Below are 24,741 nucleotides of genomic sequence, written 5' to 3' on the forward strand. Positions count from 1 at the left end.
TATTGGCTATTCTTTTTAGTTCTTTTTATAGTCAGCTGGAATATTTTATAGTTAATATTCTATATAGAATATTTATAGGTCCAGGCAAAAGCAAGATACATACATAAGACTGAACAGTGCTGGATGATAGAGATTCTTAAATTTTTATGTGATTTCTGTCATGCATTTTGTGAAATAGGAAGATGTAATAAATACAAGAATTAATAAGCAGACTGTTTGCTGGTTAAATTAACATACACAGCACATTTACAATTAGTAAACAATTAAAACATAGCTGAACAGCTTGAAACAATTGTGAAACAATCATCATTATCACACCATAATCAAAGGAGTTGAGGACCAACAAGGAAGTTTGTTACAAATGCAGTGGTTGTTATCCACGTTTTATGTTTGATCAAAATATTACAGAAATAACAGGTAAGCTGTTAGACTCAACACCACATCACAGAAATTGCTAGAATTACATTTAGGAAGCTAACTAAAATTAACTAAAATTAAAGAAAAAACAGACTGAATTTTGACTTTAGGAACCATAATACAGTTTAAAATTTATGTCTAAGCAATAAAGCAATAAGGTGGTTAGTTGGAACACCATTTTACATTTAGTTTAAAATGTTAACACCTGTCATATGAAGAAAAAAAAAAGACTGCAAGTAATTTCCTGCCCTCTAGCTTATTATACCTGAATATTAGATCCAGGGTTTAATTATTAAAAGCAGCTCTGAACTAGAACACAGCATTGTTCAGCACCACTTCACCAATTTTTATTTGAAAATTAAAGCTACCTTCTGCTGCAACTCTTTCCAGCTGTCATTATGAGCACTTGGTATTTTATAAAATGTTTTAGAAGAGTTGACCTTTAAACTTCTTGAGCTTGAGAAAGACAAATTCTCTTTTCTCTGCAAGCAACACTGACATAATTGCTGCTGTTGCTAAAATTCCTAATGCTAATCTATTAATCACACAATACAGAAGAAATGACAGCATACAGTGGATTCCTCTTCTCCAATTTAATTTGCATATTATAAAGGTACATCACAACCTCTAAACGTTGCTTTGTAACCAAAAAAAAAAAAAAAAATCAAGACTTTAAGGAGGATTTTATCCTACAGATTGCTTCAGTGTTTCTATAAACCGATGTCATAAAATGTGTGTCATAAAATGTATGTCTTTAAACATATGCTGGTTGGAAATCTCCAGGTGCTACAGATACTAAAGCAGTGGTAAAGTAGCAAAATCAACTGGGATAAGTATAAAATTCAGAATCCTTACCCTAAACCCTCGATTGAGTCTGTCTTTCATGATGCCAATAAATTCTTTGTAACTCAGCTGGTCATCTCTGTCGACATCAAAAATCTTGAACACTGTGTTCACCAGGTGTGGGGAGAGCTTCACACCCGTGGCTACGTACACAGCACGCTTGAATTCATCTGCACAAGGAGAACAGCAGAAAAATAAAAATTCAGAAAGGTGAATTTAAAAGGGTACTTCGAGAACCCCATGTTGTGAAATATAAGGAAACTTTTAACTCGAGTTTTCACGTTTAAATACTCAAAAATATGAAAAAGGGAAAATTAGGACTGAATTTCACAATTCTGAACCAATTAGTCCTTAACTGATATAAAATGACACTGCTTAATTTGGTGCCAATTATTTTACAAAAAAGATAACAGGCCATGTACTATACTATGTGCAATAACTAAAGTAGAAAATCATATTATAATTAAACCTGTGTTACATATATTACTTATTTGACACAAAACAGAACCCAAGAAACAGAGCACAAGAGAAAATGATACAATCCCTTGGTAAGGCCACATTAGGTAGGACTGTGCTGGTGCTCTGTTTTTTCAGTATTTGATTACTTATTGATTTGTTAAAAATCTGTCTGATCTCTCTTTGGACCTTCTGACACTGTTTTCTTCTATAGCCTTTTAGAAGGCCAAGTTTTAGATGCTCACTGTTTAAAGAAATGCTTTTGCTTGCCTTAATCTGATCTCTCACTGGTGTCATCAAGTGCCTCTTAAATCCTGTATTGGAGGATTTAATGGGCAATAATTCTGCATTCAGCTTGTCCACCATTTATATGACTTTGAAGGATAACTCTTCTGACCAAGCCTTTTCCTCTCAAAGCTGGATTCCTAGCATTTTTAGCCTTTTACTGGAAACATTAAAGCTACAAATTAGGAAATACAAAACATTTTTGCATTTTTGTCAGTTCTGTAGGGATATCAATTGATTTTTATAACAATATGGACACTTACCTTGACCTATGGAACGACTTGCAAAATTATACATTTGCATTGCGATTGTGAAGTCTTCTAGATTGTTCAAGAATTGAAAAAATGATCTAAATTCTTCAAATGTGATACCCTAAAAACCAGGAGAACAATATGCACTGTAAATGAGCAGTAGTAATAACAACTGAATAAACAAACCTTGCAAATATATCTGTCTACTTCATTTAAAAATAGGGGAAAAAAAAAGGATTTGGAGTAAAAGTCAATAGAGAACTGGAGTTTCTTGAAGAATGCAATATGTCTTTTCTCTCTGTGACTGTAACAAGACAGCAATTCTCACCAGAATACAGAGAATTATCTGAAATTCTGTACAGTTCTGAACAGTTGAAAATACTGTTCCACTGCTGAGGGCAATTTTTAAGAATTCCAGGATTATTACAATATGATAGTCAATAGTGAGAATAAAAAGTCTAGGTTTGGATGAACACTGGAGTATGTTTACTACTGAAAACCTGCAAACCACTATTACATATATGTGAGGGTATGTGCTTATATAAATACATTTAATTGATTCATAAATATGTATTATGGTCTACCTTAAGCCTGTATTTCAGGGTAACATTTTTACATATCTAGATTTAGACACCCAAATCTCTTCAGCTGAGGGTTTGCAAGTGCTGCAGAGTTTGTACAGCTTTATAAGAAAATCAACTGCATTTTGACCAGACTTCAGAATATCTTCTATGAAAGTTTCCATGAAAGTGTTCTTGTTAAAAGAGTTGATCTTCATTCCTTGTAGTATTTTCCTGCTCTTTTCTTATCTTAGAGATCCAAAGATCTGATAAACTATTTCTAAATCGATTCTGAAGGAGACCTGAAAATGAGACAATGAACTAAGCCAGGACCATTGCCTATATCAAATTCCCAATGGTCTCAGCCATTCTGAACATGGAATAGCATTCTTTGTCAAACCTTGACCTCCCTGGACTCCTTCAACTATAACTCCTGCCTATTTTTCTATTTGCTTTTACTCTTTTATTCTGTTTAAGTACTTGTCTCTGAAAATATACTTGAAGGCAACAGTAAGACCTTTAAGCCTTTCTGTTCAAACTAAAACATTGATCTATGCCTCTCCTCAAACATAGAGGTAGTCTTTATAGTATGGGGGAACAAAGAAAACATGCCAATGTAGGTTTGTGCCACAGGAGAAGATGGCAGGGGTTGGATGTTAACCCATATGAAACAGCAAGGACTGTGGAAAATGTGGAGAGCAGCAGAATATTGTTACAATTGAAGAATTTAATAAGTTTCCACACAGCTGAGATGTAAAGCCCTGCTTAAAGGATCCTACCTAAGATTTATATAATCCTAGCTAAGGTTTATAAACTCTTTGGAGAGCTTGGCCCATCTCCATCGTGAATTGCTTTTCTCAACAAGCAGATCCTTCAGAATTGGGAGGAAACTCTCATATACACAGGTAGAACCACCACCTTATTTTATTTAAATTTTTAGCTTAAAAACTTCAGTGTTATCAAGACTGTCTTTTTGTTTCACTGCATTTGACACTATTAGTTTATGTGTCCAAGTTCTAGTTCTTGCACTGTGTTTAGACTGAAAACTCTCTGGGACTGGAATAACTCTGCCATCCATTTGTGAAATTCCCAGATCAGTGAAACTTCATCTCTCAGCCACGAGCCTCAGGTACTATGGCAAAAGAGCAATCACAGAGAACATCCACCAAAATCTTGAGCTGACATTTTTAGGTTCACAAATCCTTAATGTGCCCCAATTTTTCTGTAAAAATTCTGAATGCAAAAAATAAGAGCTCAGGCTACTGCAACGATCTTGTTTGTGTGCATGACTTTTGCTTTTCCAAACTGTCTCTTTCTCATCTCTCAAGTTTTCTGGCTTTTACCTTTGCAATTCTCTCCCTGACATTGATGGTGAGGAGTAAACAAATGGCTGTGTGGTGCTTGCTAAATGGCTGGGGTTAAACCATGACAAAAAAAAAAAAAAAAAAAAAAAAAAGGAAGCTAAATTTTTTTATTGATATGGACAGATTATATTTTACTACAGCAAAGAAAACTCAGGGTAATACACGAGTGCTGCTAAAAATGCACAGTCTCTTCAGGAGCTGATATCTGTTGTAATTAATGATGCCAGCTTACATGAATCACTGCTTGGCATCTAGTTAGTGAAAGCAGGAAAACATCCTGTGGGCAGGCAGCATGCCAGCTGAACATATGAACAGGATTACAGCAGGACAAAAGATGATCATGCTGCTTTAGGGGCTTCTTTGTACAGTGCCAGGAAAGGCTGAACATTGCCAGTTGTGAGAGTATGGGCCTATGAGTTTACACACTCAACTAATTCTTCTAAATGGAATCCTCTGGTTAGTGTTAGTATTGCAGCATATCACTGTCATGAAATAAAGAGCAAATGTTATAATTTTGAAATTAGAGTGTTATGACGACAATCAAAAAATGTGACAATATTTAAACAACATATGAACAATACCTACATGGTATTAAGTGACAAAGTCCTATTGTTAAAAGCCAGCATAAGAGATGTACTGACAGCACATTTATCAAACCAATAATACAAAGTTATGAACAACAGCAATGTCTTGTTTCATTTAATGGAGATATAACATATGACACACAGATATTTAGCACCTGTCCAGTGCCAGGACATTCCCAGAACACAGCATAAAAGCAAAGTTGTAACTGAGTGATGAAGCTTTCTACATGGAAGTTTTCCTTAACTGATGGTCCCACCAGAGACCAGGAAGAGGAAACTACAGTGGAATACTTGCCATGACATTGGAAGACTTAGAAATGAACTTCAAAGACTACCACCTTGTGTTCAAAAGAAAGTGTCTGTGTATTTACTTAACTTCACCTTTGACATTCAAAGTATTTCTCTACAACTACAATGGTCATTATTTTTAAGTTTCCCAAATGATACTTATATTATGGTTTCTATACAAGACCCAAAGTGAGTGTTTTTTGTTGGTTTGTTTTTGTTTTTTGTTTTATGGTTGGTTTTTTTTTGAGATTTCCATCTGGAACTATGCAGTTATATTAGTTCTGTTGCACTGTCTTGGCTCTGAATATTGAAAGCTGCACAGACTTTTTATGGCAGCTTGTTTTGAGCACCTCAGTGCCTACACCATGAACTTGGAAAGGGTGACTGAGCAGGAACTCTGATCCCAATCTTACCACTTCATCTGACACTGAATCTGGTCAAAAGAGACAGCCCTGCTTTCCCAGCTGTATTTAACACTCAGTGGCCTTAACTGCTGTACAACCACAAGGAAGAATCAGGTAATCCAGATTTTTGAACAGAAAACTGTTGATTTTTCAAGTGTGCTTCCATCAGTCAGTTGACTGATCTTAGTTACTGTGAAGATGGAAATTACAATGTCATTTCTCAAAAATAAAACCCAAAGAAACTGTTCAAACTGATTTATTACTTTTCTTTGCAAGCTCTGCTGTCAATGCTATTAAAGGATATAGCTATTGAAAGAGTTAGATTTCTAGGACAGATCAATCTGATCTTCTGTAAACACAAACAGAAGAAGTATATCCAAAACATCCCTTGTTTGAAGGGCTCCTTTTAACATTATCCTCTAGATTATCACTGATGCACAGTTGCTACCACATTTCTCTCAGATACACTTCTGACAACATATTTGTTGTTAAACAAGTTAAGGACTATCCACCTCCTGACCTTTACTATTTATATTATCATTTCTGTCTCTTCAATCATTAAAAAACCCACAACCAAGAATAATTGCAAGCAATCCACTAATAAGACTAAAAAACAATGAGACAAAATGTAACATTATTTGTGAGGAGATGCTACTCCAGTGGCAGTGCAAAGGAGAAAGAAAGAAAGAAAGAAAGAAAGAAAGAAAGAAAGAAAGAAAGAAAGAAAGAAAGAAAGAAAGAAAGAAAGAAAGAAAGAAAGAAAAAAAAGAAAGAAAAAGAGAAAAAGAAAGAAAGAAAGAAAGAAAGAAAGAAAGAGAAAGAAAGAAAGAAAGAAAGAAAAAGAAAGAAAGAAAGAAAGAAAGAGAGAAAGAAAGAAAAAAAAGAAAGGGTTGTTTTATTAATTAATTGCTAGAAAATTTTTAATGTCTTATGGTTTTTGCAATTTAGCATGTTCTGTCTGTTACTTTCTATCTAAACTTCAACAATACCACTAGCTAAATCCTATGGACTATAATTCTCTGCTATTTACTTTTCTACTTTTCATTCAGCAAGTAATCTGAAAAATCAGGCAGGCAGTTTATGATCAGAATAAAATCCTGGTGCTAAGGAAAAGCTATGCTTTCATCTTAGTGGTCCACTGCCAAACAATTACCTTTTCTTCAGGAATACTGCCACGCATGTTTTCCAGGTAACTCGATGTGTTTTCCACATTTGTGTACCTCAAGAGAATATGGGCAAAGTCTTCCTCACTGATGGTGTTCATCCCATTAGAGTAGGAGAGGAATTCTATCTCTAGAACCTCAGTTTGCAGGTTATCCATAAATCTAAAGAAAAAAACCAAACCAAACCAAAACAAAAAATTGTCATGCTTTTTCTATTGTATGAAATAAAAAATAGAATATAAACATATTTCTACTGTTCATGTCCTTAAAAGACTCACAGAATATGAGCCAAATAATGTTATACAAATGAGTTTTCTTTTTGCAGGACTTATGGTAAACTGGGTAAACCCCCTATTTATATTGACATATTTTCAAGTCAATGCCACCATCTTAAGGCGATGATGAAATGTGTTAGTAAGGATTAAAATGACTTGATACTTACATTTGTAATCTAATTCTAGTTTGTGTTTGCCCAATTTTCTTCTTCAGTGGGTAACAGATCTTTATTTCTATATGCTTAATTCAAAATTCCATCACGGGACTAAATTAATTCCCAAAATGTATTCCCTGTGTAGTTGCTTACAGTTTGAAATTTAACCTTGTTTTTTTAACAAGTATGTTAACAAGTTAACAAGTAACGAGTATGATGAGTGCTTGCAGTCTTTTAATCTAACCCTTTCTGAAAAAATACTTCACTCTTCTTATTTTTATAAACCCTTCCCAACTTAACAACCCATTTAAGAATATTCTGGACACCAAATATAAAAAAACCAGGTACCTATGAGAAGTAACTTCCCCGATTCTGTGTGATGCCCAGGTCCTGCAGCCAATTAGCTGAAATTAGCACTCTGGTCATCTCATTGTCCACCACAACACACAGCATTTTACCAAGATGCCTTTTGTAAAACTACCTCCTCTGCTGCTTCTTACTTTGAGTTTAGGACAAGATTTTATTTAATGAGACAGTTTTTATATTATGTAAAATACTGAATACTTTTCAGGACTTCTCATTTAAGGCAAAATGTTTTGCAAACTTCTGATTGGTTGGAATATACAGCAAAGTGATAAAGACAATAGATATTAGGAGTATTTACTAAGGAAGCAATAACCAAACAGTGTATCTCTCCCAATTTTGCAGAAGCATAGAGTTTTATGGTTCTGTTTTTATAGCACTCTCCCTGTATTTTTAAATTCTATATTTACTGGCACAATAACTAAGCCAATAGCTTCCATTGTGTTTTAACTTTTACCCAAAGAAGCTTGTTCTAAGGTGCCTGAATATCTTCAAAAAAATTTTGCATTTAAATATGTCCTTAAGTGCAGAGATGAACACAATTTTTTTTTAAAGCACTGACAAACAGAGGAAAAGATATAAATAATTTAAAACCAATAAAGAAGTTCCTACCTATCATTAAGGACAGGGCTGGGGTAGAACCTTTTCACCCCAAACTAACTAAACACACAAGTGCTAACAGAATTTGCAAATGCAGCAGCATTGGAAGAGGACTTTTTATTGTTGGACTTTTTATTGTTTTATTATTTATAAAACAATAAAACTTATTGTTTTATTTTGCTCTTTGTGTAGATAACACCCACAAAGGGAACATAAACCATTATAAACATACCTGCAGAAGCTGTGTGTATAATAACACAGTGCACATTAATTAGAACAACTATACAAATATTTTTTAGCAGGAATTAATGAAGTTGAGCCTCACCTATAAAAATCTTCAAAGTTCAGTTCAGCTTTTCCTTTCTTGCCAAAGAAGTGCACAAGCAACGTAGTGTCTGACAGTGAACTTGAAATATCATCAGCACGCTTAAATAGTAGAATAAAAAAAAATAAAATTAAAGGCTATGATTGGATCAGACACAGAAGTATAATCTGAGAATGCCTACCATCATAAGACTTTTCTATTAAAAGAGATTGTATTTTACGTTTATAGTCTTAAAAAAGATTTTAGTATTGAAATCCATTACAATGCTTTTGCCATGCAATTTTCACTCCAAAATGGCAGTAGCTGTTAATTGCATTTAGTAGAAAGTAGTTTGACCAACAGAATGATGGAATGGAAGCTGCAATGAAGGGGGAAAAGGTGTGAAAAATAAACCCAGAAACTTGTGAGGAGAAAGAAAATTCTTGTCAGCTAAGGTAAACATAAAATGTAACTCCCTTAGTACACAATCTCCTTTCCCTTCTGCTATGAAACCACAAAGGAATTAGAGGACATTAGTTCATACACTCTGATCCATATTTCAAAAGTAAGTATGGGATTGTGTTCTAAAATCACATCAAGTTAGGTGTACTTTACATGATTCTTTTCTGGAAGTGGCAGATAGCTACATCTTAAATGTTATTGGCCCAAACACATTTAAAACACCAGAATTACGGAATATTTTGAAATAATGAAGCAATACTTGGATTACTTCTCTTAAGGATGTTCCTCATCTACTGGGTTGTGGTCTGCGCAGGACTGGAATCTCTGAATAGGTATTAATACTTTTTCCTTAATAAATAACAAAAGATTTTGAATTTGGATTAGAAGAGATAGCCAAGTAATTGTGACCAATTTATGTACCAACAAAAAGGGAAAACACAAGGCAGTAACAACACAAATCCCTTTCAACATCCAATCTAAAGAAATGAGAGAGACTTTTCTGTTCTTTAGTATAATCAGTTTAGGATTCTCAAGATTGTATTTCATGTACTCTGGCTTCCTCTTTATTCTCATATTCTTCTCCAGGGAGAAATAAGATGACATAGTGTATATAGAGGTAGAGATATTTCATGGCCTTCAATTAAAACAACTCTGCTCTTTAAGTGAGCAAACTAATTCAGAAAAGTAATCACTATTTGTCTTTTAATATTGTTATCCTCCAGTACAGGATACAATATACTGAAATGCAGATACCCTGATTTCTTATGTCTTTTAAGCAATTAAATCCCTAAGCACATTCAAACAATTTCCCTCAAGTACACTGAAAAGATATCAAATGTTAAATTACAGCCTTTCATCTTGCAAAAACATTTCAAAACCTTAGACTTAGGTTGCATTCACCCATATCTAAAGAACCGTTTAAAAAAAAAATACAATCTGTAAGTCTTTTCACAATTCCCATTTGGTTGGCCTCACTAAATGAAAAAAAACCCCAAACAAAAACCTCACTGCAGAAACTCAACCCAAGAAGCTTCCCTGAAGAACTGCAGGCAGCTGAAAACTATTCCTGTGCTCCTTCTGCACTGATAGCATTAAATCAATTCTCTTTTATGCCAGAAAGGATAAAACCAGGATCCTTAATCATTCAAAGCTATTATTTATTTTTCACGATAAAATTAATTTGATTTCTTTTAGATCAGTGACAATTAAATTACCTCCCCTGTTTCCATGTAAACAAATATGAGCCTCGGTTTTGATCAAATGTATGTTGCAGTCATTTAAATGAGAATAAAATCCTTCTCATTTCTCTTTACCTTTGCACTAACTGGAATACAAAAGCAGGTAAAGAGAGAGACCAAAGACAAGTGTTTCAATCACCTCACTGACTTGATGTGTAATGGCAGGATCTTTTCCCTTCTGTTTTCTAACCTGAACTGCAGAAAGTCTATTTATTTTGTATTTTGCAAAATTAGTTTCAAGTTCTTGATTAACAAGGGTTGACTAAAAGCAGGTAATGCTTATGAGCAATGACTGCACTTTTACCAACATATTCCAATAATTATGGATATTATGATTTGATTTAATAAGAGCTTTCTTACTGCAAACTCTTGATTTTTCCAACAGTGATAACTAACTTTCTGATTTCCACTTTCCCATAGTAATTTAAGAATAAACCCCAAAACTGAATTGTGATAACTGCCATATTCCAACAGGATTCTGGAATTGCTAAATCAGTAAGAAACAGTATTATACATTGTCCTAGAAAAAACTAGTTGTGATAAATAACTTTACTCTCCAAAGATTTTTTTTTTATTCCCATAGCAACAAACCTTATTTACTCTCCTTTTCAACTTACATAAAGACTTCTCAAAAGCCTAGGGAACAACACAGGCCCCACTATCACCTTGCTTTATGCCACTTTCTTACTACAAATAGCTATAACATTATTCAGATGCAGGAGTACCTGGGAGAGATAAAGCTATGGATGAAAGCCAGCTGGCCCAAGCCAAGCCAGATAAAGATAATTACGGTGAGAAGTGGGAAATTGCCAGTGGAGAAAAAAGCAGAATGTAATTTTTCATCATGAAATGATTTACAAGTGAGCAGACAGGCTTTTTATACACTTTACAGAGAATTGAAATCACTACTGAGTATAGCTGCTATTAAGCTTCAATTACAGTGTATTACAGATATTAGTCTTGAGGCATCAGATATTAAAAAACCTCTCTCTTCAAACGAAACACGTGTAGAGATTACCAAACTTCAGTCCATCTATAGTTGGGACTGAATTCATGCCAGCTGACTGTATATTAAGATGATATTTTATCCAGAAAACTCAATGCCCCAAGCTCCTTGAATAAACACTGAAATGAGAAGCCTTCTCTGCCCTCTATGACTCCTTAATCTGACTAGCCAAGAGCATTGATATTCTGGATTTTAAAATTTTGTGGAATAAATTAGGATTAATGACTGGATTAAAAATTGAGAGACTCATCAGTGTAGAAACGCAGGAAGATAGGCTGAGTATATTGCTTTATTGTAAGATTGCTATGTATATGTTATTACTGTGGATATTACTGCTTCATTGCAAGATTGCTATGTATATGTTATTACTGTGGATATTACTGCTTTATTGTAAGATTACTATGTATATGTTATTACTGTGGTTATTACTGCTTTATTGCAAGACTGCTATGTGTATGTTATTACTGTGGATATTGCTACAAATATTGTTATAAAACTCAATTCTTTAACACTATGTTTTGTTTTGTTCAAGGGCAAATGAACATAAGCAGAGAGAGATACAGAAAAGGCTTATTTGATCCCTAGGAAATGTAGGTTCTACCCTCAACGAAAAATCAAATACCTTATTTCATTGGCTCATACTTAAAATTCAAATAAATTTAATCAGAGGACTATGACTGCATTTATAAACACAACCATGAGTAAGATTAGCACTAAAGAAGAAAAAGCACCATGAAAATTAATGAACAACTGACTGATATAAAGGGACTACGAGTAAATTTAGCCTGGAAATTAGAAATAAGTCCATCAAAGTCCTCAGGTTATTCTGCAGAGGAACAGCAGGGACAAAACACTAATTACTTTTCATGTGAAGCACACATTGCTTCCAAACCAAGGAAAAAGACTGTTTTACTCTGGAGGTCACTTTGGGTTCCTTGTTCTTTTCTCATTATGTTCCTGCTTAGGAAATATGGAACTCTGAGACCAGAGTCAGTGGGGAGCTGCTGCATGTTTTTTAATGCCACTAATAGCAGAGCAGTCACTCTCACTGTGTGGGCCACAGAGAAATATAAATGTGTTTTTTGACCCTCTGAAATGATAAATACAAAGAAATATCTTATTCAATTATCTCGAAGCAGATCATGAAACAAGACAAGAATTATTAGAATTTAAAGCATTATGGAAATTAATTTGACAGCTTAGTGGTATTTCTAGACCTCCGTAATGACTATGAAATATTAAAAAAGGTGTATGAATGTTTTGGTTACCTTTAAACATTCCTGGTTTTCTCCAATAATTAAAACAATCTTTGCATTATACTTTTTTGTGAAGATTTGCTATGATAATATACATAAAAAGCACATTAAGGACATAAAGATTAAAAGCTTAGAGGGCTACAGCTCTCAATAAATTGTCCTTTTATTGGACCATGCCTAAATGTGAAAGGTTTCCTGAATTACTTTTTTAACTGTGAAATGCCATGACTATTAGTGTCAGAAAAGGCTTCTTATAGTGAGGGCTGAAGAGAACTTCATCTTCCAAACCTTTCAAAAGCCAACTTTGTTCTCTCTTGGAAATGATAACCTTCAATTATCACATTGTACAGAACCAAAAGCATTTGATCCAAGAACTTTCAGGTTTAAAACAACAAAAAAAAAGTCATTAAAAGGAAAAAGAAGAAACAAGGTACATAACAATAGAAAACAATTAGCACAGAATGAATCCAAGAGCAGTCTGTTTATGGAGCAGAGACCAGAGAGGTTGTGTTCTACCTCCGCAAGGTCTGAAAAGAGCGCTTGGCTTGTGCTACGTCTCAAAGTATCCCAATAGCTTCTGGGGACAAGGTCCTCTCCTTCTGTTTTAAGAACCTGCAGTTTCAAGAAGCACAATTGTTTGAAAAACAATAGAACAACCGTTTATCAACTTTTAGAATCTTTTCTAATTGATCTTCAAAAGAAGGGCTTGGCTCTCTTGCTTCTAAACAGTGACATTTTAACCATTTTACATGACGCTTTGTAAATGAAAGGAACACTGGTCCATTACAGCTACTTGCTTAATGCTTGTGGCTGCACAAAAGTACCACCAGAATCCACCTTCTCAAATAATTCAAGAAAGCAGAAGTGAAAATATTTACTGAAAGTACATGTCAAAATGGCCACGTAGACTCAGTATTTTGCCGCTGTTTTTTATTTCAATTCTTTTTTCCTGGAAATCATTAATTTGTATACTTATGAAATTAATTTTTTCACTGATTAAAATAAAAATACCCCCATGCAAATAGTTATATAAATTAATTTAATCTAGTATTTATGATGACATCGTTGACCAACAAAGAAAGACAATGAACAAACCTAAATAAATTCAACTTTAACTGTAACATACCTATCAGGAAAACACCATCCACGTCTGATGATCAAACTCACCTTATCATGTGAGTGAACACCACATTCTTTTATGCACACAACTCTATAACTATCTACTTTAAATATTCACTGAATTTGTTCTCTTGCAGGAGTCAATTGAACTGGTCCTTCTGAGTGTTCACATTGTATTTCCATGACATGCATCACACCCCAGTTCCATGTTCTGGTTGGCATTTGGCCAGTGAAAGCTCTCATGCAGCACATGCCAAGACACAAATGCAGTATCCACCAGAACATGACTTGAAAGAATTAAACCTGTGCAAATGAAAATACTAAAATATTTCACCCATTTAAAACATCACCATATGCCTTTTATGGCCTATGGACCTCAACACATTTTTAAAATGTTAGGATTGATTTGCAAGATGAAGTGAGAAGGGCCTCATGCATGAGACAGAATGTTGGACTATCCCAGGTATTTTAGGGTTGGATCTACTTGGAACCTGGCTATCTTCAACTCCTCAGGAAATCATGGGAAACAAAAGGCAGCTACATTTCTTCTTTCAGTAGGAGAAACAGAACCCCAAAATACCAATTTTTGGTGATGAGAGACTTTCTGAATTCCTATACATCTGAGTCTCCTTTGTATGGAAATCTCCATTCAGATAGAGGGCAAAAAACATGGCCCACACCTGGGCATTATCCTGATAAAGTGCTTGGATGTGGCAGGAGGCCAGAAAGAGATTTTTTAACTGAAGCTGAAAATTACTTAAGTAGAATGCTTAACTGGTTTGGTTTCAGTCTGAAACAGGAGGAAGCCATGGGAATACAGCAATCACTGTCCAGCAAGTTTCACTACAGTAAAGCCACTGAATCATAAGGCCCTGCACATTCTACTTCATTTTCCTCACATCACTGCAGTATGCACATCAACTGCACTTTTTAGTTCAGCAGACTTCCTTCCTGCATATTGCTCAAATCTGTGCATTTCTGTGAATAATTATATAAAGAAAACAAAGTTTTAAAATTGGAATTTCACTAGTCATCTAACTGTCCTGGATTCCATCCCCTCACTTGGAATAGCACAATAATGCCACAAGATGAATTCTTCTATTTAAACATCAAATCTCTTATTTTTTTTTTAAACTGCTTTACTTCTGCCATGGTGCAGAAATTAATCAGGTCACGATGAAGACATTAAAAACGTCAGAAGATCTCTTGCTGCTTCTCCTTTTCACCCCTCCAAAATTATTGAAAAGAAGTTTACTGTTACCTACACAGGGAGCATTTTATGTAAAATACTTTCTTACTTCAGCATTTCAAGTTCTTATGTATTTGTTCTGTAGGTGAAGCATAAAAATAGGAAAGCTCTCTTCAGCTTTCTTTTTGGGGGGCAGCAAAGAGGTGAAGGATCCAATTGACTAATTATTCATGTTCTACACAAGGAAATAAAGAGATGGATCAAATGACTCATGCAGGATGACTTCACTTACATGCATTCATTCAAGATTTGTCTATAGTTTATTGAAATGTATTTTTGTACTTTCCCCTAAAAATCCTGTTTCCTCCATGTTATGTAAATTCATAATTTCCTCCTGATAGCCTTGCATGTTCAGCATGCATTCCACAATCTTTTATGCAAGTCAAGATTCCTCACATTTTTACTGCTTAGCACATTTTTACTTGATGAAAAAGGATAAAATACGATAAATTTTCTTATAGCATATGATTTCATCTCACTGGTGAAGACTGCATCAAGTGAAAATAATTAGAGTACATACACTGTTAGTAGGAGTGTGATATCCATAAAGTTGAAGGCGCTGACATACAGCAAAAATGGGCCAAGCCAAGTACCACGTGTCAAAATGAAGACAAAAGAAGGGAGAAAAAAAGACAACAGAATAGGTTAAGACAAGCAAACCTTTACTTCATATATTATTAGTCTTTTTGTTTATTTGCTTTCAAAATGACAGCAAAGGAAAAAAATGGTTTATTTTCAGTCTTACACTTCAAATTTCCGAAAGAGAAGTACAGTTTTTTTTTAGTGACTACCCTCAGGACTTAGGAGCCATTTTGGCAATCTTCTCCAAAAGCAATGCTCTACGAATCTCTTCCTTTAGGTATAAGTTTCCTTTGTTCAAAATAAACACTCTAGGGGAGATTCAACCACTGACCCACAGTTTTGAAAAGCTGAGCAGGATAGGTCTCTCTGAGTGGGAAGGAAAAAAAATCCTTTTTTCCTCAGGGAAGGTTTACAAAGAAGTCCTAATTCTTGAAAATCATACCTCCTGTGGTTTCAGGGACAAAGAACTGAGACTGAGCATTGATGTTGGCAAAGGTGTAATGGGCACTGAGAAACTCTGCTGATATGTCAAAATGGTTTTAATAATAAGCAATTTTTTCCATAAATATGCAAATTGGAAATGAACTTTTTTTCCTTGTCTCTGCTTGAAAGAGATTTATCCCTGATATTTAATTTTCCAACAGTAAAGGAATTACCTGTTACTGCTGCCATCCTTAAACAAACCATCACAGAGTCATTTATTTCTGACTTACCTTTTTTATTTATCTGCATGACATGCAAATTTGACATGTGTGTACCCAATATTCCACGAGAATCTATTCAGATTAATGCATTTTGCATTGGAAGTCAGCATTACTGAGTAAGAAATTAAATTTGAGTATAAAATCTAAGTTCAGTTGTAACATTTCATGATCTATTTTAGAAGTATTATGTGGGTAACAAGCACCAGGATCTGTAGGTCTACATGAACAGCTTCAATGAGTTTTGAAATTAAGGGTATAACTTGGTCTTCCCACTGAAATCTCTCACTGTTATAGACATGGGTCATTACTATTCACTTTTCCCTAGATTTCTAAACTCCAAATGGAATCAATGCTACTGTCATAACACATACTACAGTATTTAAACACTATTTTTTCCTTCATATAAACCACTTACTCCTTTTTTTCCAGTAACTGCAGTTTAGGCTAAATACTGCTTTTTTCTACATATAAACTTATGCATGTTCTTTTAACAACATGAATTTAGTGTTTAAAAAAAGTGACCAGTGAAATATATATACAGATAATTTTGTCCTACATTAAAAAAAAAAAAAAAAAAAAAAGCAAACAAACTACCGGATGCAACTTTTCTGATTTTACTTACCAGCATTGCACGTTTTTCTTCATCTCCTCTTTTTTCTCTCTTCTCGTTTTTTTTCCTGAAGATCTCCTGGAGCTAAAACCCAAACAATTTTGTTCATCTTTAGTGCTCAGCCTGTTTTCACATGCACAGCAATAGCCTTCATCATAAGGAACATTACAAACTGTACTAAAATGCAGTTTTTCACTGAAATATCAGAGTTTCCATGATGCTTTATTGTTCATACTCATGCCTTCATGTTCTTTCTGTGACTTAAACCATCACACAAAAAGGGGAAAAAGGAAATCTTTTTTCCCACAAAGTAAGGGTAACAATTCTGCTTGGGAGCACAATTCTAAGAACATCCTATTTAGCCAAATCTGGCTAAAAGGGGAAGTTCCACCCTTTTTCACCACCTCAAGGCACATCCTTTCTTGTCATCTGTTATGTAGCAGTGTTATGTAGTCAGCTGGATCAATCTCTTTTTTTCATATTAGTTGCAAACCTGATCAGTTCTTACTCCTGCTGGCACAAGGGAAGGGTAAAAACACCTGGTGGGGGTGAAACATTCCCCTTCAGCAGCAACAAACTACTGCTCAAAAAGTCATTTATCAAGTACCCTTTCTTTTCAAGTGTGTTCAAAGAATACCTCCAGGTCTCATAAAATACCCCTCTCACTATCTCAACATGAAGAGCTTTAAACATGACTTCTGAGAAAAACCTCAAATACAAAGATTTCAAACATACAGATTCTGAAGCATATTTATTTTTGTAAAGTCTTCCGAGTAAGAACTGGATTGTACTTCTCTTTCTTTGCAAGCAACTGTTTGATTTAGGTATTTTTATTTATAGTAATATGAATTAATGTTCCAAAACCATTAGAAAAAGATCTACGGTGTTTAGTATTAACTATGATACCATCTAGGTCTCTACTAGAACTTGAGCTTTTAAAAAAGCTGCATGTGAAAATATTGCACTGTCACATGCAGCATTTGTTATCTTCTAAGTGGGCTGGAAAAGGAATAAACCCTGATCTGAGAAACCTGTCCTATCTAAAATATGGTATTTTCAGAACCAAACACCTTGGCACACTGACACAACTGTGGCAGTCCTTTCAAAGGTGAAATTTTACCTAGAGAAGTCTGGTAAAACCTGATCATGTCATGGCATTTGTACACAGAGCTCCACAAGGACTGGAATGTGAAACAAAGGGCTTGTGACACATTTTGCAAGGAAATTTTCCAAACTGAATTTCAGAATATCTTTATTTCAGAGAAGGCAGATGACTAAGACAAAGGGATCAGCAAGCTTTACTGCAGGGGTATGACAACACTGAAATGAATTAATTCAATGTTTGGTGATTAAGTAGCAAGCACATTTTATAAAAAATATTATATAAATTTCCAAAATGGACTGCTGAGGTCTGGAATTTCCTGTAAGCAAAATAGAGACCAGAACATTTTGTGTATGACAATATCTATTTCTGAGTGTGGGATAAATTGAAAGACCTTGGTAGATTTTTTTCAGATTTTTTTTTTCCAAACCTACAGGCACTAGTTACTGTAACTTATGCCAAAAAAAGAGTCATGATAGGATAGAGGACTACACAGTTTGCAACCCAGAACAATGCCAAGGAAAAAGTTAAATGAACAGAGAGAAATAGAAAGAAAATCCCTTGTGAAAAGTGAAGTGACAAGCCATCAAGCAGGACAGAAGAGTGGCAGTAATTGAAAAAACCAAAAAAGATCAGTAGAAAGCAAGGCATCCTTGGATGTATTTCCCCTGCCACAGAGGCAAAAGGAGTGGGATTCTGTTGCATGCATTATTAAAGCCCTTGCTAAACTTCTGGAAATGGATCTTTTGTTCAGAAAGAGGTGCTATAGGATAGCAGGGAGTGAAAAAAAGTGAATGCAAGAAGGCTCTAGGAGTACTTTCATAGGAACATTGTTTGAAACAGGATCATGAGACTGACTGCTGAAGGCAGCAAAAGCCAGATCTCCAGTAACAAGGCAACACAATCCTTCTGTTCCCTGACCTCTCTGCTATGACATAAGCAAAGAGGAAAGCACAAATACCATGAAATTAATTTACAATAATTAAAATTAAAGATTAAAAACCATACAGCTGTTTTTAGAAGAATTTAGTGTTTTTCAACTCTTCCCTAGGCAGACTGTTTTCCCTCCAGAATCACATAACGTGTTCCCTGAACAAAACTCTTCAAAGTCTCTTTATTGGTAAAACTGTGTAGAATTTACTACCAATTTTGGGCTGGCTGCCCGTAATTGATGGATAAATATTTTGCAAATGTTGGGGTAGTTCAAATGACAACTTCTGTTGCCAGTCTCCTTCTTTTGTGCACACAGGATACAACACATCATATTGAAGCAAGGTGAGTAAAGATGCCAAATGTATGTTCTGGGGCCAGTTCTATCACAGCTGCAGTATCACTGAAGCAGCTTCTATTTTCATATTTACTTTTATTACACAAAAATCCATCTACCTATTTTAAACTTTTCACTTAAGATCTAACATTCTAACTCAATCTTATTTTTGAAGGATCACTGACACCTAATGGAGCAGAGTTGCACTCAAGTTTAATCTATACAGATTTGTTAAATACAATTATAGGGAGGGAACAGAAGAATATCTATTGTTTGAAAATTCTGCTTTCATCTTTTTATCCCCCAAGCCTGCTAACAGAAAAAGGATAAGGAGAAAAACTTTACCCAGGGATCATGATAGAGAACAAATACACAGCAGGATGTGAAGAGGATTATAAAAACATAAAAAGATGCAATACCCATAGTTAAATATTGTCCTTGTTTCCCACTTTATATGCTTATTTTATTTCATTTTTAGCATCAGTTTCTGAAAAACAAAGCCTCTTGCTTCAATTTCCTCCCATTAAGCTGCTGTAATGGAAGCCCTTTTTTCTTTTAGAACAAACTTGTCAGTCTATTCCACCACATTCTGTTTAATTGCATCCTGAAAGATGCTTGCTTTATTTCCTTCTTCTTGCCCTATTTTTTCTTTTGTTAATTTTCTTTTATTAAATTTTATTTCTCTTATTAAAAAAAAAAAAATGACCAGCATGCCACAATTTGCAAGTGGTGTCACCTTCCAAAGTAAATTTGGAATTTAAGCAGACACCTGCTCTGCTTAGGCCATGTCACCAGAACAAACCCCCTGAACTTCCCTGAAAAAGAGAACTGGGAGAATGTTCAGCATGTTAAAGAGAGTTTCTTCCATATTTCTATTTTCTTAAGGTTAGCATAGTTTATCTGAATCAATTAAGAAACCACACACAGGAAACGAGGGTGTCTTTATTTTAAATAAATTAAGCTCTGACAGTTAAATCCATTCCATGGGTCTGTTTCATTCTTTGTATTTTGCTCCATCTTTTTCAATAAGGCACTGGGCTTTTTCCTCATGTGTACTCACTGTGTTTATTTATAAGCTCAGCTACACAAAAATATATGAAAATAAAATTATGAAAATTTAATTTATTTTTTTATAATTTTTAGTAGAAAATTAAGGCCTTGTGTAGTCCTCAGAAATCTTTCTGCATTTCCTTTTTTTTTTTTTTTTTTTTTTTTAATGATCACTCACTGGCATTTATTTAGAATGGCATTAATTATTCCTCCCATATCTTTTGAAATCAGAAACAAAATTAAATGACCATAAATCTAAAATAGCCCTGTTGTTAGTGCAAGGATCATTCTCCTGACCTTGCTGCATCCTACTTCCTGAAAATTTATGAAGCATTCAAATTTTAAGATGCAATTATCAGATTTATCATGATAAAAATGAATATACAGTGAGTGGATGATTTAAGACTTTCAAAGGTTTTCCCTCAACTGCCGAATTATTTTTCATTTTCAAATCTCAACACCACATAATTTTTTCTTTCAAAATCTGGGCTTTTAAGAACTGTTTAGATTTCTAGCCTGAAAAAAACCAAACTTTTCTTAAACAAATAATAACATGAATTTACAGAACTGCTTTCTCTAAGCAGTGAACAGAGTAAAGCTCTAATTTGAAAAAATACTGTCATTCAAATTAGTAATGTAACTAAACCTTGGATGCAACCAAACTATTGCCAAGTTTTAGGTGTCCTGCCATCTGTTCAAAAGCATGTGGACATCATTCTGGCCAAAGCCAATTTCTCTTGTAGGAATATTCTCCTTCAAAAGAACTCACTGAATCCCAGCTTAGAAAATTGCTTCAGCATATGGATTTATGGGCTAAACTAGATCTATGTACGGTATGTTTTATTTCCTTACAGTTCTGTCCAAAACAGATGCTAGTGTCACATTTTATCAGTATTTTTGGGTCACTTGGGATTATCAGCAGAATGAATGGCAAAGTCTCCCAGCAAAAGGTTCTTTCATAAGTCCTTTCATCATGACAGCAATTAAAAACTCTGCTAATCATTAAACCATTTCTATTACTTTAGCAGCCTATCTGTGACTACAGTAGCAATTAAAAGATTCAGGATAAAAACTAGAATTAAGCTTCAGAAATTATCACACTCTTGTGCACTCTAAGGAGCTTCTATTTTCAGTTTACATCATAATAACTGTTTATATTAAGTAATAACTCCCTTCAGTGAAGAACAGCTAGCAATGTAGATAATATTCTCATAACTAATATCATCACATTAGTTTCAAGATTATATCAAAAAGTGAAGATATACATACCACTAAGAATTCCTTTTTGTCCACCATTTCATTGCCATCAGTATCAAACATGTTGAAAGCAATTCGAAAACCTGCATGTGGCTCTGCCAAAAAAAAAAAAACCAACAAAAAACCAAACATTCAATTGTTTATTTCCTTGGAAGGAAAGCAAGTCTAATACTCCGCAAGAAATAATTTGGAGTCATTTCATAAAAGCCTGATTTAAATCAGTATATTTGTGTGCATAGTAAATGCAAATCATAACATTTGTAAAACAGTGTAACGTGTCGTTCAAACAGAAGGTATTCTCACAAAACTAGAAACAGAACATGAAATCTCATAAAAGTCTGTTAGTTCATGGGTAGAGTCCATTTTATAGTACAAATACAGAGATGCAGAAAATAAATTTTCTATGAAAACACAGTGTTCTAAAAGCCAATTTAGAAGATTTTGAAAAAAAGGTCCAGGATGCAACTTCTGGCCAAACTAAATGTTATGCTAAAAGACACTCAATATTTTCTTGTTTACATGCTGAGAGCTTAGAGCCATTAAAATTTGAGATCAGGTTAGAACTTTGAATTATTTCTGAAATACAGCAGCTTTGAAGGGAAATGGAAGTAAAGCCTTTAGGCAACATTTTGGGGATACTCACTGATTTGCAATATGAATGAATTATGGCCAAATGTTAATTAAGGTAACAAAGAAGTGAGGGAAGAATCATTGATCCCATGGTGGAAGATATTAAGGGTTCAGGGTCAAGTTTCAGGTCTGATTCATAATAGGAATCCAGCTGATGTCCAAAAAAACCCCACTAATGAATCCAATAGAAATTATTTAATTATATGTAAGGGAAAGACAAGTAAAATTCTTTGCTTCTTCCCAGAAAATACCTCTTACAATATTAAAAAAAAAGGTCTGTATCAGGCTTAGTTTACTCTAAGTTATTTTACTTCAATTTTATGGGAGATAAAAGAATAATTTTTCAATTTTGTTAGTGTTTCTGACAGAAATACTTTATATTTTAACACTGACTCTTTGATTTTACTCATTATGCACTAATTGGTGAAACAAACCAGCAATAATGTCTATCTTTCTCTCCTCCTTATATTCAGTGTCCTTTATTTAGCAAATTTAGCTAGAAATGTTGTATGATTTTCAAACAAGAAAATAAATGTAAGCTCTTCACTGGGTTTTAGCTGAAGCCTTTAGCACAGCCTCCTCAACAGCCACTAAAAGGTATTCTAGATAATAATGTATTTAAATCAAGCTTAACACAAGATTCTAGAAGGGCAGAAGAAGTTCAGAGGGACACAGAGATGTATGGTTTAGTTGTTCTACGTGCAGGGATAGGAATTGTAATTTAAAAAACAACACACTCAGAGCTTGGGAATTGCAAGGAACATTTTAGATGGTTTCTCCAAAAATACTTACTTGTTAAAATACATAAGAGGAATAAATATTCTGTGTAAGATATCACACCTGAAGGCAAAAAAAAAAAAAAAAAAAAAAAAAAAAAAAAAAAGCCACGTTAGTTTCACATCCTTGTTTTCACATCCTAAACTTGAAAACACTAAATCAATATATCAGGAGAATTTTTGTACATATGTATATTCATATTTGTATGTATGTAACTATTCAGCCTGGTCAATAAGTTATTTGTCTACAATATTCATCTATGGCATGGGCCCTTTTGTTTGGATTTGGATTTTAGGGGAGGAGCACATTACACATGGCAAGTAAATCAATAGTGGAGCACAGCTCATTAAACAGAATCTAGGTAGACTCTTATAAGCTAATAGAAATGATTTATTCAATTTTCTTTCCAAAACCCCTGTCAGTAATTCATGATAGTACTCCTTAACAGTATGAAAACATTTACTTGGAGAACATTAATAGTGCTTCCTCCTGATACACACCGTTTGAATACAGTTCTTGACTTTATTAAGTGCTTTGTAAGTGCATGTGCTATATTAAAACTGAAAACTTGATCTCATGGGGTTTTTTTGCAAGATTACAAAAGGGAAGCACACTGTGGAATGGCACTTCCTTTTTCTCTTCAGAAGTGATCAAGGCAACGTTTAAATGAGAGCTGAAGTCAATGCCTGTCCTGGGTTGTATTTTAGGATGTATTCTATCACCATCTTCAGTCCATGGCCCATCAATGCCTTGTGCATGACTCACAGATAACTCCCTCTGGCTGTTATCTCTCTTTAATGGGCCATCAAGGACCTCCTGGATGACTCAGCATCCCATTGGGAGATGCTCTGCCCACGGGGAGGAGCCAAGCATTCTCCCCTGGATAGAAGCTGGGATTTGGGGCAGTAGAAGCAGCCCTCACCCACTGGATTCTCAGAGGACTGGAGCTACCAGACCTTTCTATGGGATCACTGCTTCAGGAAGAGCACCTCACCTGGACTGCTTCCATCACCCTGATCAGGCTGTATTCTGACTCTGTCAGTGGTTTTTTTCTTTTTGTATTGTTGCATTTATTTTATTTTATTTTCCTTTTCTTCTCATTAAATTGTATTTCTGACTTAGAGCCTCTCACTTGGTTTGTTTTCAAACCACAACAATGCCCAAATAGGACCAATAATCCCAACAGTACCAAATAATCCCAATGCCTGGTGCTGTAAGTTGTACTTGTGCCTTTCCAGCTCTGAAGTAAGGGGTGAAGTGACAACCTTGCAGAATGTCCAGAGCAGCAATGAAGAGAAGCATCTCATAATTCACTAAGGATGGAAAACAATGGGCTTGCAGCTCTCCCAAAAGCCCTTAGCTCCAATGACCTTTGAGGCTGTTCTAGAGAAACTTGTTCCTGTTTCTAACAAATCAGTTTTGTCTCTGTCCTCCAAAACAAGAAGTGTTAAGTCAGTTCATAATATCAGATTATTTCAAAAGAGTGAAAAAAAAAAAAAGTATTTAGATGCCTGAGAGTAAAGATGTCTATCAGCTAGGATTTTCAGAAGTTGCTGGCTGTCTCCTTGATTTCAGTCCAAGTCAGGTGCAAAAGTTTTACCAAAAACAGGCACGTCTTTAGATGTTTAAATATCTTTTAAAATTTGACTTAACTGAATAGATGACAAACTAGGTAAGCAGTCATCTGAAATTTTTTTTTGCACTGAAAAACCTGTACAATGAAAACTAAAAAACATTGTATCATTCATGTGGATTTTACTTCCATTATACTTCAAATCCCATCTTTTGATCCAAGAGCAAATTTAAGTCTTCAGAACCAGTATTTTATTCCTGCTAGTAGATGTAGTTAGGAAAGTTACTACAGTTTTTTAATACCACCTACACTTGTCCTCAATTTATACATTATTGAAGATTAGCAATGATTAAATACAGGCATTTGAGTAACACATGCTCTGTGCTTTGTCTCCTTGATTTTATACAGCACCTTGCAGAAACGAAGTTTTCAAAGGCCTGCTTGAATCTGTTTGGACAAGCATCTATCAAGAAATCAGATACCTCAAAGGTTCTCATTCAGTGATGGAAAACATCCTTTAATAGCCAGTCAATAAATGTAAATATAT

The 24,741-nt window shown here is 34.6% G+C and overlaps 1 protein-coding gene across 8 annotated transcripts in view; it reads right to left on the reverse strand.

Moving 5' to 3' along the window:
* The window catches only part of LOC136360042 (calcium uptake protein 3, mitochondrial-like), a 54,042-nt gene that overhangs the window by 8,769 nt on the left and 20,532 nt on the right, over window positions 1–24,741 (reverse strand). For 2 of the 8 annotated variants that reach the window (XM_066316941.1, XM_066316943.1), the window contains exons 5-13: window positions 22,637–22,684; window positions 21,227–21,309; window positions 16,551–16,622; window positions 15,163–15,201; window positions 12,791–12,886; window positions 8,334–8,434; window positions 6,606–6,777; window positions 2,265–2,373; window positions 1,273–1,430 (exon numbers count right to left, since the gene is read on the reverse strand). In XM_066316941.1, the coding sequence (XP_066173038.1) occupies window positions 1,273–1,430; window positions 2,265–2,373; window positions 6,606–6,777; window positions 8,334–8,434; window positions 12,791–12,886; window positions 15,163–15,201; window positions 16,551–16,622; window positions 21,227–21,309; window positions 22,637–22,684 (878 nt within the window). The remainder of the gene's footprint in view (window positions 1–1,272; window positions 1,431–2,264; window positions 2,374–6,605; window positions 6,778–8,333; window positions 8,435–12,790; window positions 12,887–15,162; window positions 15,202–16,550; window positions 16,623–21,226; window positions 21,310–22,636; window positions 22,685–24,741) is intronic. The other 6 variants (XM_066316942.1, XM_066316944.1, XM_066316945.1 and 3 more) reach the window with 3 other exon arrangements.

Source organism: Sylvia atricapilla, chromosome 4 (assembly GCF_009819655.1).
Source record: "Sylvia atricapilla isolate bSylAtr1 chromosome 4, bSylAtr1.pri, whole genome shotgun sequence".
Classification (NCBI taxonomy): domain Eukaryota; kingdom Metazoa; phylum Chordata; class Aves; order Passeriformes; family Sylviidae; genus Sylvia; species Sylvia atricapilla.